The sequence below is a fragment of the Rana temporaria genome, chromosome 13, assembly GCF_905171775.1.
Source record: "Rana temporaria chromosome 13, aRanTem1.1, whole genome shotgun sequence".
NCBI lineage: Eukaryota > Metazoa > Chordata > Amphibia > Anura > Ranidae > Rana > Rana temporaria.
Window position 1 is genome coordinate 50,132,110 of NC_053501.1, and position 15,383 is coordinate 50,147,492.

General features: G+C 43.1%; 1 protein-coding gene across 3 annotated transcripts in view; it reads left to right on the forward strand.

The window, feature by feature from the left end:
* The window catches only part of PSEN1 (presenilin 1), an 83,667-nt gene that overhangs the window by 50,300 nt on the left and 17,984 nt on the right, over window positions 1–15,383 (forward strand). For all 3 annotated transcript variants that reach the window (XM_040332760.1, XM_040332761.1, XM_040332762.1), the window contains 2 exons: window positions 12,058–12,125; window positions 13,789–14,009. In XM_040332760.1, the coding sequence (XP_040188694.1) occupies window positions 12,058–12,125; window positions 13,789–14,009 (289 nt within the window). The remainder of the gene's footprint in view (window positions 1–12,057; window positions 12,126–13,788; window positions 14,010–15,383) is intronic.

Sequence of the window (15,383 nt, forward strand, 5' to 3'; positions counted from 1 at the left end):
CGACTAGCCCTCAGGGCTTGGACGTCGAAATTGCAGGGGCTCCCGGTGAGAATTCAATCAGACAATGCCACGGCAGTGGCATACATAAATCACCAAGGGGGGACCAGGAGTCAGGCCGCTCAGAGAGAAGTGAGCTTGATTCTCCTATGGGCAGAGGCTCATGTGCCCTGCATATCGGCAATATTCATTCCCGGAGTGGACAACTTTCAGGCGGACTTCTTAAGCCGCCAGACTCTATGGCCGGGGGAATGGTCTCTGCATCCACAAGTCTTTCAAGCACTCTGCCAAAGATGGGGAGTGCCGGACGTGGATATCATGGCATCGAGACTCAACAAGAAGCTAGACAGGTTCATGTCCCGCTCAAGGGATCCGATGGCCTGCGGAACCGATGCTCTGGTTTGCCCTTGGCATCAGTTCAAGCTTCTTTATGCGTTTCCCCCGCTCCAGTTACTACCCCGCCTGCTGCGCAGGATCCGGGTGGAGCACATACCAGTTATCCTGGTAGCTCCAGCATGGCCCAGAAGGGCTTGGTACTCACTAATCCTAAGGATGGTAGTGGGAAACCCTTGGACTCTGCCTCTAAGGCCAGACCTGCTATCGCAAGGTCCGATCCTCCACCCTGCCTTACGGCATCTAAATTTGACGGCCTGGAAGCTGAATCCTTGATTCTCAGGGGTAGAGGTCTGTCTCAGAAAGTAATCTCTACCCTAATCAGAGCCAGGAAACCGGTCTCTAGGGTGATTTATCACAGGGTCTGGAAGGCCTATATAGGCTGGTGCGAGTCCAAGCTATGGCTTCCTCGCAAGTTCACCATAGATAGAGTTTTAAGTTTTCTCCAGCTAGGAGTGGATAAAGGATTGGCATTAAGCACAATCAAAGGACAGATTTCTGCCCTGTCAGTGTGGTTTCAGCGGCCGCTGGCCACCCACTCGCTGGTTAAGACCTTCCTTCAAGGGGTCTTGCGTATTAAACCTCCAGTTAAATCCCCGCTTTGTCCGTGGGATTTAAATCTTGTTCTGTCGAGTTTACAGAAACAACCGTTTGAGCCGTTGGCTGAAGTTCCTTTGGTTCTACTGACAAGGAAGTTGGTGTTTTTGGTTGCCATAGTTTCCGCAAGAAGAGTTTCGGAACTGGCAGCCTTATCCTGTAAGGAACCATATCTTATATTTCATAAGGACAAGGTCGTTCTCCGCCCTCATCCATATACCGAAGGTCATATCCAGTTTTCATTTGAACCAGGATTTGGTATTACCATCCTTCTTCCCTAAACCTACTTCCAGAAAGGAAGGGTTGCTGCATACCTTGGATATTGTCAGGGCCATGAAGGCCTATCTTAAAGCTACAGAGAAGATCCGGAAAACAGATGTGCTGTTTATTCTACCGGATGGGCCCAAGAAGGGGCAGGCAGCTGCAAAGTCCACCATCTCTAGGTGGATTAAGCAATTGATCACTCATGCCTACGGCTTGAAAGGGTTGCCTCCTCCAGTATTATTAAGGGCTCATTCTACTAGAGCCATGGGCGCCTCCTGGGCAGCACACCACCAGATCTCTATGGCTCAAGTTTGCAAGGCGGCAACCTGGTCTTCTGTCCACACATTTACAAAATTCTACAAGTTGGACGTAAGAAGGAATACTGATACTGCCTTCGGGCAGGCAGTGCTGCAGGCTGCAGTTTGAGACCCTCGGATTCCGGGGGCTCCTCTTTTTTTGAGTTAAATTTAAAATTTAAGATTATTTTTCTCAAATAAGTTGGATTTATTATGATTTGAGTATATCTCTAAATTAAATCCTTTTGTCTTGGAGATGTTCTCCCTCCCCTCATTGTAAGCATTGCTTTGGGACATCCCATATAGTAATGAATGCCGCTCTGTGTCCCGTGATGTAACGATAAAGAAAAAGAGATTTTTAATACAGCTTACCTGTAAAATCTTTTTCTTGGAGTACATCACGGGACACAGAGCTCCCACCCCTCTTTTTTGAGGACCATTTTGGGAGGCATACTGCTTGCTACAAAACTGAGGTACTCCTCCTATGGGAGGGGGTTATATAGGGAGGGGCATTTCCTGTTTGAAGATTGCCAGTGTCTACACCTGAAGGTACTCCATATAACCCATATAGTAATGAATGCCGCTCTGTGTCCCGTGATGTACTCCAAGAAAAAGATTTTACAGGTAAGCTGTATTAAAAATCTCTTTATTTGGTCCTAAATACTGTCATCCATTTGATGCAAGCTATTTTATGTATTTTTTTATTTTTATTTTTTTTGTGTCCATTTGAGGACATAATTTAACTCAGCGCCCCCCCTTTTTTTATATTTGTGGTCTGACCTCACTGGCCACATGGTTTACTCAGGCAATTTACTCCTCAATTTGTTCAGTTATGGGAACCACCATATTTGCCCCAAAGCACCCAACCCCCCATGTTGAGGGCATGCGGCCTGGTACGGTACAGGAGGGGGGGGGGGCGCTCGCTCATCCCCACCCCCTTTCCTGACCGGCCGGGCTGCGTGCTCGGATAAGGGTCTCAAATGGATTTTGGGGGGAAACCCCAACGCCGTTCCCCCCCCCCCCCCCCTTTAGATCCATATCAGACCCAAGGGCCTGGTATGCTCTTGGAGGGGGAACCCATGCCGGTCTTTTATTTAAAGTTTGGCGTGGAGTTCCCTCAAGATCAGCAGAGTACAAGTCGCATGCCAAAGTCGGAGCATGCATGACGGCGTTCCGACTTTGATCCGACTTCAATGATATTCAATGGGCTGAAGTAGGATCAAAATCGGACCAAAGTATTACAGGGAGCATTTTAATAGTCGGACCGACATGTGTCGGACCAGTTAAGATGGCTCCCATAGGGAAACATTGATTTTTTCACACCTCATGCGATATGAGCTCCCAATGTCTGAGCGTTTACCGTACCAGTGTGAGCCCAGCCTGAGACACAATGCCCATCCATGAGTTAAACTGAAAAACAAAACATTTAATCTTTGTGACACTGAAATAGAATTTGCATAATAATTTGGAACAGAGTGTAGAAAAAAAGCATGACAGGACCTATTAAATATAAGATCTGGGGCCAAAAAGACCGTAGATCTCATATTTACACTAAAATGCAATAACAAAAATTCAAATTTTTAAGATCTATGGGTGGAAGTGAATTTTGACATCGCTTCTGCCCTCCCATGCTATGGAGCCGAGCGGGGGCCATCTTCCCCCTCAATCAGTAGCCAGGCATCGGCGAGAGTGCGCGATCATCTCCGCCGGTACCGGCAGGTCTGGTAAGCAGCGGAGACAACCGCTTGGGTATAACACGCACCTTTTCCCCTTAAAATCAGGGGGAAATAGTGGGTGCGTGTTATACGCCAATCCCTGCCGTCTGAGGAAAGAGGAGCGAGTTCCGCTGAATTGCATAGAGCCGCAATCTCCTTCCTGTGTACCCGGCGCTCAGTCACGCACAGCCACGCCTCCTGGCCCCGCATTGGACCACTGTACTGTCTGTCATATGAGCAGGGGGCGTGGCTGTGAGTGACTGAGCGTCGGGTACACAGGAAGGAGATTGTGGCTCTATGTAATTCAGCGGCGCCCACTCCTCCTCTTCCCTCAGAGACAGCAGGGATAATCTGGAAACTAATGGCAAAGGTGAGACTGCAGATGGGCACTGAACAAGCTGCAGTGAGGAGCAAGGCTGCAGCGGGGCACAGATCGGGCTGCACTGAAGCTGCAGATGGGCACTAATTATGCTGGATTGATGCTCACTGACCATTATTTTGCTTCAAAGTGGTTTATTTAAAAAAAAAAAAAAAAAACTTCCCTCTTAAATTTTAAATTGTAGTGTGCTATGCCTCGACACGTGTTATACGCCAATAAATATAGTAATTGTTTCAATGGAAAGAAGATCTGAAATTTTTTAAATTGTTGGTAAAATTTAATTTTTACTCGTTTTCAGCGGTGTTTGAAAAACAGGCTATATAATGTAATCATTGGCTATTTGGAGATAAAAATTGGCTACAGAAATATATATTTCCAAAATTATCATGGGTTAGGGTTCAAAATATTGTACAGGTAATGGTTTGTGGAATTTCTACTCCTGTAGACAGGGTTTGACAAATTTTGCTTGGAATCTAGGAGCCAGCTAAAAAAGTTAGGAGCCAGAAACGTGCCCCATCCTGCCGAGCTTGCGCGCAGAAGCGAACGCATACGTAAGTAGCGCCCACATATGAAAGCGGTGTTTAAACCACACATGTGAGAGCGTGAGAAATGATTCTAGCCCTAGACCTCCTCTGTAACTCATGCAACCTGTAGAATTTATTTGAACGTCGCCTATGGAGATTTTAAAGGGTAAAAGTTTGACGCCATTCCACGAGCGGACGAAATTATGAAGCGTGACATGTTAGGAGTAACCTCCTTCCCAATATAAAAAAAAAAAAATTGGGCTAACTTTACTATTGTCTTATTTTTTTAATTAAAGTGTATTTAAAGTGTATTTTTTCCCAAAAAAGTGCGCTTGTAAGACCGCTACGCAAATACGGTGTGACAAAGTATTGCAACAACCGCCATTTTATTCTCTAGGGTGTTGGCATAAAAAATATATAATGTTTGGGGTTCTAATTGGAGGGAAGGAGATGGCAGTGAAAACACAGGGGAAGCTCCATTTGTATTGAATAAAGAATGATGAGCGCAAACTAAAAATCTAAAAGTGAATATAAAGACAGTCCATAGGGGACTGATAACAATCAATAAAGATATGCAGTGAATTCAAAATTAGTGAAATAACCCAAAACTGATTAATAAATCCAAAAATAAAAGTCCAAATATATAAATCAAAGTTTGGATAAATCAATCTGGTGTGCCAGTGATAAACAAAACTTCTGCACTTCGGGCATCAATGTGGACAATCTTGATAACTCTTTGCTTAGCCTGCGCTCACAGAGCGCTTACCTCCAGACACTAGGTCATGCGTGTCAACGAAATCCTCCCAAAACTGGAACAGAATCCAAACAGTGGATAACTCGTGTTGCACAGAATCTTCCCAGTGCTGAGATAGAGTCGAGGGGCGTTCTCTGTATCCAATACCAGTATAGGTCCAGGCGCAGTGAAGTCGACTCCACAGGATAGCCACAAGGTGTATCAGGAGCAAATGTAGAAATAAAAAGCTCTCATGGTGAAGTATGCAAGCACTTTAAAATTTAATAAAGGTAAAAATGTGCTTACATTGAAAAAACGAATAAAACGCCAAACAGCGGCACTTCCGGTGGACGGTCAGGGTGTCGCGTCACTTCCGGTCACGTCTAACCTTATGCATTACGTCACGACACGTGACTTCATCAGACTACAAGTGCAGAAGTTTTGTTTATCACTGGCACACCAGATTGATTTATCCAAACTTTGATTTATATATTTGGACTTTTATTTTTGGATTTATTATCAGTTTTGGGTTATTTCACTAATTTTGAATTCACTGCATATCTTTATTGATTGTTATCAGTCCCCTGTGGACTGTCTTTATATTCACTTTTAGATTTTTAGTTTGCGCTCATCATTCTTTATTCAGACCTTTATTTGTTGTTAGCACATTTTAGATTTGAGCAGCATTTTGTTTTTCACGGGTCACTTTTAATTTTCACTGTTGGCTAGCGCTTTAGTCACCCACTTGTTTATTCCATTTGTATTGCTGGTTGTCTTGTCATACCAGCGGTTACCACAAGATGGCTCCAGATCACAGAAGGAAGGCAAAGCCGCGGCCTCAATTACGGGCCAGCGTGGCCCGATGGGATCACACGGTGGGGGCGCACAGAGACACAGGATGGGGTATCCTGTGTCTCCATGGGCCCCCGCCACGCGATAGCGTCGGGCCACGCCGGTCGGTAATTGAGGCCGCGGCTTTGCGGCCTTCTGCAGGCCTATGCTTCGCCAGGTCGCTAACTCTAGTTGTAATTGCGACCTGTAATTCGTCGAACTCTGCCTGTAAAGCCAGTGGACAGTGTTTAACAAGAAAAAAAACCTGAGAAGCTTTACCTCCAAAAAGGCAGCCAGAGGGCAAAGGACCACTCACCGGTATTGCCTGTAGGCTCTTGTAGCTGATATTTTAGCAGATGCACTGCTTTGATCCTTTAACTATAGAGGTGCCTAGGACAGGAAGTGAACTACTCTGTGTAAAATGAATTGAAACTTTTTCAGAGCACAGTAAACATTTCTGGATGTTCCTTGTAATATAGCAAAACATTTTTTTAGGTTTATGTTCATTTTGATTTGGCGGCAATTTATTAAAGGCAAAGTTGCTCCAGAGCTTGGTGAATGAGGTAAAGCTTCGCTTTCCAAAGAAAACTCGATCCCATGCATGGAAAAGAAAATACAATACGGACGGACTATAGTTTGAGAATAATATGAACAAATTATTTTAAACTGCAGCCTACATTCTTGTTGGCAGCTTCCACCAGCAGGATTTCTAAAACATTTAAAGTATCCTGCATAACTTCTTCTTTTTTTTTTTTCTTCTTTTTTTTTCTCTTTTAAAACTTATGCAAGCAATGAGACCCCTTTCACACTGAAGTGTTTTTACAGCGTTTTAACATTAAAAATAGCGCTATTAAAATGCTCTCCATGCATCTTAATGGACCCTTTCACACTGAGTCCTGCAAGCAGCATCTTTGGCGCAGCTTTTGGGCGCTGAAAAACGCTCCAAAAACGCCCCTCTACATTGAAATAAATTGAAAGCGCTGTAAAAACTCTTTACCCTTTCACACTGAGGCACTGCAAAAACGTTAGGGTCTTGGTGGTGCTTTACCAGCACATTGGGATTGCATATGAGGCTTCGCTCGAATAACGCCCCAGTGTGAAAGGGGCCTGAGGGTGTTTTTCATAGCATAACTTTGACAGTAGAGCAGCATATGCCAGAAATACAGCCCAAAAGCTTCTTGAAAGAGAAGTGCAGGTTTTCAAAAAAATATACATGGTAACCTAGGTGGATGCTGCATCTGTCCCCCGCTGAGGAAGAAGACTGAGAACGATCAAAGACCTCTGTTTGATTGGTTCTCGGTCTTCAGTGGGCAGAAAGTGGTGACTATAACTTACCACCTTCTGCTCTGTCCCTCAGCACTCACTGAGGCTATGGAGGGGCAGAAACGGCTGGCTCAGGCTCTCAGTAGCACGCTAAGAGGCTGAGCCAGCTGTCTGACAGGCATCTGGAAGGATCCCTGCAGAGCCTGGGCTGGATCTGTGACATCAGCCCACTGTCAGCTGAATCTGGGTGCAGAACCAAGTGAATTCATGTGACCCACAGGAGAAGTATAGCCAAAATAGCTTTGGCCATACATACTTCTTGAAAGCTGAGAAACCTTTATAATAGGAGCTTTCCGTGGGAAAGATGCATTTGCTTTAGCATACTGTGCTATCTAGAACTTAAAGGGGTTGTAAAGGTACAGTTTTTTTTCTCCTAAATAGCTTCCTTTACCTTAGTGCAGTCCTCTTTCACTTACCTCATCCTTCCATTTTGCTTTTAAATGTCCTCATTTCTTCTGAGAAATCCTCACTTCCTGTTCTGTCTGTAACTACACACAGTAATGCAAGGCTTTCTCCCTGGTGTGGAGTGTCATGCTCACCCCCTCCCTTGGACTACAGGAGAGTCAGGACGCTCTCTACGTTGCAGATGGAGAAAGGAGCTGTGTGTTGGTGGGCGTCCTGACTCTCCTGTAGTCCAAGGGAGGGGGGCGAGCTCGACACTCCACACCAGGGAGAAAGCCTTGCATTACTGTGGTGAGTTACAGACAGAAGAACAGGAAGTGAGGATTTCTCAGAAGGAATAAGGACATTTAAAAGCAAAATGGAATGATGAGGTAAGTGAAGGAGGACTGCACTTGGGTAAAGGAAGCTATTTAGGGGGAAAAAAAATTGTAGCTTTACAACCCCTTTAAAACTCATGTGCCCAAAAAAAGCAAATGATGAATTAAAAAGTTGCAGGGCACAGATTTAAACCCAGCTACACAGGACTGATTTTTATTTTTTCCTTTTGTTGCCCTTTCATTTTTTAAGATGTCCAATTTCCTGCACTAAAATGCATGCAAGTGTGATAAGGGGCTCTGTGTATGCAAGTCCTGGATGCACATTAGAATGAGAACCTAGGAGGATAGGTGGAACCCTTCCCCACTATATGCAAAACAAAAAAAATGTTTTGGGAGGAATTGGGCTCAAGGGTTGCTGTGATGTGTTTGCTTGCAGTAACTATTCTATATTGTTAATTCAGGTTCCAGCTAGCTTGTAGATTCAGTTGGAGATATACCTGCATATAAATTATCTGAAAATGTTCTGGTATTTTTCATAAAATATTTGTAGTCGGACCTTACCCTTGGGGCTTCTCTGCACCTCTCAAAAATGTTGCAAGACCACGTCAAGGACTAATACAATGTAAAAATGCATTTTCAAAGTCAAAATAACCTAACCACCCAGAAATGTGCCTACAGGGAGAATGCAAGCTGAACCATAGACTATGTTCAGAATGTTGGGCAACCATATGAATTGTGGGTAAAATGGTAGCTTTCAGCAATTTTACTTCTCACAACTAATGCATTTCTTAGTTTGAGATGACAGTGTAAAGTGACAACAAGAACATTGTTGAATAATAAGACACAAATTGCCCTGGGCACATTTTATTTGAGGAAACAAGCCTGTGTTTTGTGATTAGACAAAATTAGTTTGGAAAATTGCCTTTGTTTGCTGGCTCGGTCCGTTTCATAGATCACCATGTGTAGTTTTAAGACATGTAACAAGGAGCACAGAGCACTTCATGACCAGAATTGTTTTATTTCTTTTATCAGTCCTTGCGTTTTAGGGATGATGTTGTTTTTTTTTTTTTTTTGGTAAATTTTTTTTTTACTTTTAGGGCTTGTTTCTTCAGTGGGATTACTGATAGTAAGGCACCCAGTATAGGAAATTATCAATCACATTTTATGCATTTCATTATAATTTAGTTAGTTATAGACAGACCATTTCAACAAAAATCTTTTCACAGTATTCTTTGTGCATTTAAAGTTTCAAGTTCACCTTTTGAGAAAAAAATCATGCATGTTTTTTTTACCCGGCAATATTTATTGTCTAAGGGGCCCGCAGAGCATTTATAATCAGCAGATCACGGGTGTCATGCTCCTGAACACTATAAGGATATAAAAGCCCAGAGAATACTGCTGGGTGCTGACATCTTGGAAGTAATGTCAACAGTCCCGGTGTTCTATGAATATGAGTCCCCTATCAGATGGTGCCCGGCCTGGACTGCGCAATCGGAGATCACGGAAATCTCTGAGAATGAACATCTGATCTAGCTGTAGTTGGAGCATGCACAGTTAACACGCCGCTCACATTTATTTTTCATAATGGAAAGTGCCTTTATGTTCCTTAAAATGCAACTAATGTATCCCTAATGTCAGCGTTTTTAAGAGAATCCACGAATATGCCTTTTTAATATTGTAAAATATATAAGGGAATACATTCTTTTTCAATGCATGTCAACATGTAACTTGAACATGCAGTATTGATTGACTACTTTGTTTCATTGAGCTATAGTCTGTGCTATAGTCTGTGATACAGCTATGTTTTAAAATAACCAGTGATACAGCTGCTAGTATCCTGTCTAAATAACTTGTCTGCCTTTTGCTTGATGATTTTGCCAACAGCGGTTTTTAGGCACATCAGCTGCCTACTTCCTGAGACTTGTCAAGTCCTGCATGCCTTTCAGGTCTATAATATCTATATGAGATGGAGATCTGTCCAAAACCATTTACAGACCTTTTTGAGATCCTGCATTGTGTCATGGTGAATACTTTCTACGAGTGCTGGAGTTCAGATTAACATTACATTAAAAGGCCCTATTGCTTTAAAAGTCCAAACATTTTATACTTGCAAGGGTTTTGCACAGTGGCCCGATCCTCCTTTTTCTGGGGTCCCCCTGCAACGCTCCTGGCTCCTCTTTTCCAGTGCCCCCTCGGAGAGCCACTTTCCGAGGGCGCACTCCCCTAAGTCCTACTGCTGTGTACATTGACACATACAGCAGGACTCTGCCCTGCCCCCGTGTTACTGAATTTGATTGAGCCAATGGCTCCCGCTGTTATCAATATATCCAATGAGGACCCAAGACGGCGTCTGGAGCTACTGCACTCGTCCCTGTCACTGGAACAATCGGGCTCTGGTAATAGGGGGGGGGGGGGCTCTGGAAACAACCCCTTTTTGATACTTTTTGGCAGTGTATTTTCTTTCCTTCCCCCTCTTTTTGTCACTACTCTATCTTGTAATGTTGTGGTGATCATCAGAAGGGTCAACTGAACGTGGTGGGGGGGGGACCTGGAATTCATCACCACCAGAAGTGTTCGTCTTCTTCCCAGCGGTGTTTTGGCTGCTTTTTTTTTTTTTTTTTTTCTCATTTACTTTCTTTTTTGAGGGGGGCATCTATTGGTCATTTTTATTTGAATTTGCCTTTGTTCATCGTGCATGTATTTAATAGAAACAATTTAAGGTAGCCTTAAAGTGGGAGGCCAACCTTGCTTGAAATTTTGTGTGGTTTTGGATCTGATGGAATGGGATCATTCTGGAACTGCCATAACATGCGACCATTTTTTGGTTGAATGCCTTCCTTTTTGCTTTTAGTTGCAGGAGAAGTAACCTTTATTTTGAGTGACAAACTATTGTTGGGTAAATGCTACTTTGTCTTTGGTAATCTGCTTCTTTGGCCTTTCCTTAAGTGGTTGTAAAGGCAGAAGGTTTTTTACCTTAATGCAAGGTTCGACAAAATCCCGGGGCCCGGTCGCAATTGTGACTGGAATTAGCGACCTGGTGCTCGGGGAAGGAAGCTTAGGCCAGCGCGGCCCGACGCGATCGCGCGGTGGGGGCACACAGACACAGGATACCCCATCCTGTGTTTCTGTGCGCCCCCGCCGTGCGATCGCATTGGGCCGCGCCAGCAGGTAATTGAGGCCGCGGCCTTCTGCAGGCCTAAGCTTCCTTCTGTGATCTTGCGCCATCTTGTGGTGGCCGTTGGCAAACGGCCAGCAATTCTAATTGAGCTTCCCCAGTGTTTTCACTGCCATCTCCTTCCCTCTAATTAGAGCCCCCAAACATTATATATATTTTTTTATTCTAACACCCTAGAGAATAAAATGGCGGTCGTTGCAATACTTTCTGTCACAACATATTTGTGCAGCAGTCTTACAAGCGCACTTCTTTGGGGAAAAATACACGTTATTTAATTTAAAAAATAAGACAACAGTAAAGTTAGCCCAATTTTTTTTTATATTGTGAAAGATAATGTTACGCCGAGTAAATTGATACCCAACATGTCACACTTCAAAATTGCGTCCGCTCGTGGAATGGCGACAAACCTTTACCCTTTAAAATCTCCAAATTCTACAGATTGCATGTTTTGAGTTAGAGGAGGTCTAGGGCTAGAATTATTGCTCTCACTCTGCCAATCGTGGCAATGCCTCACATGTGTGGTTTGAACACTGTTTACATATGCGGGCGCTACTCACGTATGCGTTCGCTTCTGTGCGCAAGCTCTGCGGGACGGGGTGCGTTTTCTGGCTCCTAACTTTTTTAGCTGGCTCCTAGATTCCAAGCAAATTTGTCAAACCCTGCCTTAATGCATTCTCTGTGGCATGCTATGGAGGCATATGGAAGGAAAGAGGAGCCAGGAGCATTGGGGGACCCCCAGATAATTATGACATGTTTGATGTAAAAAAACAAAATTGGAATCACTTTAATTTCCAGTATAGAGTTTGACAAAAGGGTGTTCTGCCCAACACGCTATGGGACCTGTGATGTCTGCTGGCTCTTCTGGAAGTCTCCCAGGAGACACCAGCGGCATTGCCTAAAATGATTTCAGGCAAGAGATGCGTTGAATAGTTTCTACTTGGTAGTTGACTAAAGTGGTTTATGAGGTTCCTTGTAGTATTAAGTACATATGGCTAATCTGATTGTGTCTCAAGGATACTTCAAATATACGTTTGTTATAAAAAAAAAAAAAAATACTTCAAATGTACCACGTTCTTTTCTCAGAAAGTAATGTTCACTCTTTTTGATCCAGGTCATTCACGGCTGGCTCATCATTTCCTCACTGTTGTTGCTTTTTTTCTTCTCTTTCATCTACCTGGGGTAAGTGTAAAAGAAACGTGGTCTCAAACTTTGCAGCATTTTCCAGTCCGAGTGCTCTTAAATGTAAAAAAAGAGGAGAGCAGGTCCTATGCTCACTATTTTAATTAACTGTGCAGGATGTTCTTCTTGTCACCACAACCCGTTGGTTGCGGACTCACCAGTTAAGGTGCGGTGTCCATTGGCAGATTACAATGCAATACAAAAAGACCCCCCCGGGGGGGAAAACAAAAGATGTATCCTCCCGGAGATAAAGATGTCAAATGTGGGCCGTGCCACTTAAAAAAGGGGTTTATTGATACAAAAATTTAGCAATCGCCTAAATACAGACATTTTGACACCAATCACCAACACACAATATAAAAATTAAAATAGTTAGATAACGTTATCTAAATAGACCCTGACTACATACGGGATGCATGCATGCAAAGTTACTCAGACTGGAAAAATCAGATGGAATTTGTCCAGCCGACTACCCAGCATTTGGTTGGATGATCAGCCTCTGAGCTGATCAAATCCAAGCAGGACAATATATCAGAGTAATTCAATATTTGTTAAACAAGCTATGCGCTGTGGCTGACCAATGAATGATATCGTGACCTGAATATCGCAACTCAATGACACACGGTCCAATATGAGAGGGCTATCATGGTATAGCATTCATGAAGGTCAAGGACACTGTGGAGCCAAGTCATATAAGCAGAAAGCAGGTTAGCAATATAGCGGCATTAAGATCAAGTTCATCAGCATAGCAATTAGATGATCAGCTGAATGAAGCAACAGTCATCAAGCAATGTAGTTAAGTGCACAGTGCCAACGTGATCAAATAGGAGACACAGATGGAAATAGGACCGTAAGTCCGCTCACCAGACCAGGTTATATGTGGAAATCAGCTGATGTTGCAAAATCTTCCTCTCTTCTGATAGAGAATCAAGAGACAGCATGCTGCCGTGTGCAGTGTAATATAGCCAGGACAGTCTTCACCCCCGTCCCTGGGGGTTTGAAGCTTTGAAGACAAATTCCAGCTGATTTTCCAGTCTGAGTAACTTTGCATGCATGCATCCCATATGTAGTCAGTGTCTATTTAGATAACGTTATCTAATCATTTTAATTTTTATATTGGGTGTTGGTGAGGGGTGTCAAAGTGTCTGTATTTATGTGATTGCTAAATTTTTATATCAATAAACCCCTTTTTTTTGCGGCACGGCCCACATTTGGCATCTTTATCTCCGGGAGGATACATTTCTTTTGTTTCCCCCCGGGGGGGCGGGGGGAAACATGAATTGCTCTTAAATGTGGTCTGAATTGAAAAATATAAGTAGGCTTCCACTGCTGAACTGATTTTTAAAATGCTGTTTACCTGCCTGTATCTCTTTTAGCATTTTAATTTTGCTTACTCAGAACAAGTATACAACAGTTTAGTCAGAACGCCTGTGCTGCACATTCTGGGTCAGTGACCAAAAAGTAATACAGCTATTTGACTGATATGATGGGGGAAGACAACTGTTTTTAGAAAAAGGTTAACAGGGCAATCCTCATGTTTGGCTATGTATGAGATTCTTTCACAAAAACATTCTCCACTGTTTAGCGTAAGCTGTAGAATTTTTTTTTCCGTCCTGTTTAGTAGTCTAGAAGAAATAGAATGTGAAAATTGTTTGTTTTACAGTGAAGTGTTTAAGACGTACAACGTTGCCATGGATTACATTACACTGGCCTTGATGATCTGGAATTTTGGAGTGGTTGGCATGATCTGCATTCACTGGAAAGGACCCCTTCTTCTACAGCAGGCCTATCTCATTATGATCAGTGCGCTCATGGCTTTAGTGTTTATTAAATATCTTCCGGAATGGACAGCTTGGCTCATCCTGGCAGTAATATCGGTTTATGGTGAGTGTGCTTCTTATAAATCAGGGTCTTTTGCCAAAGTCTGCATCATAAAAATTTAAGTTAAGCTTCTAACAAACTGTTTTGTTTTTAATAGGAAATGGGGTTAGAACCTCTGTAAAGTCTTTATTGCTGTTTTGTATTCCTGTTGGAGGTTCCCCTCACTTGACTCTCTAAAGGAAGAGCGCAAATATACCCGAAGTGAGGAATTTCTGCCCTAGAAAAGTTCCTCTGGAACAGGCGTCCTTATTGGGATTTTTTTACTTGTTCGTTTCAGGTGACATCTGTAATTTTTCAGGTTTCCCCTTACTTCTATTCCTTGTGACATCATGCCATGGGATTGGCAAGTAAGTTGAAGGTCCTAGTGGGAATAGAGGCAACAGTAAAAACTTGCCCAAGTTTCTAAACCTTTAAAACCCCATCCAAAAAAAATAGTTTTGAGTACCTTTTGTACTTTTTTTCAAGGAGTTTATGCATTTTTTTTTTTCTCCAAGCTCTCATTCCTATAAGAAGACAAGAAAACAGGGCGCTAGGATTCATAACAGCCAGCCTTAGTTTATAAGTCCGTATGTAGAATCTGTATGTTTGCTTTTCATAAGGAATCTCCCAGTTAGGAAAGATATCTCTAGTTATTGTAGAGTGCAAGCTCTGCATAGCTATGCAAGGGCTTGCCACACTGGACCCGCTAATGTTATCTACATACATTAAGTGATAGCAGACTTTGGTTGGTTTAGGCTTTTATTTCCCTTTTTTACCGTGTTTTTTGCTAGAGATGTCTTCTCAGTGCACAAACTAGCACTTATAGATGATGCATGCATATCGATTTAAAGAGGAAGTAAACCCTCCCCAAAAACAAAACGCCCTGCAAGACAAAGACATAATGAGCTAGTATGCATAGCATACTAGCTCATTATGTATTGCTTACCGCTGATCGAAGCCCCCGCATCGGTCCACGTCTCCCCCTCTGGCTGCCGTCATGTCGTCCCGGATTACTTCTGGGTATCACAGCTACGGCGCTGTGATTGGCCGGAGCCGTGGTGACATCACTCCTGTGCATAGGTGCCACTGCTTCAGTTTGCCCCAGTGCGCATGTGCTGATGACTTTGGCACATGCAGACACAGGGATATCTCCTAAACCGTGCAGGTTTAGGAGATATCCTGGGTAGCTACAGGTAAGCCTTAAAGCGGTTTTACAACCACTTTAACACATGTTCTGAAAGAGATTTTTGGTAGTTGGTTCTCAATGTTGATACTATCTTGCGTCTGACAAATTTAAAATTATGATTTAGCGAGGAGGTACATTTTAGCAAAATAGAATTGTAGGTGTATAGTAAATCTGATATAAAACAGTCGTTGACATTGCTGATTTTATTTTTA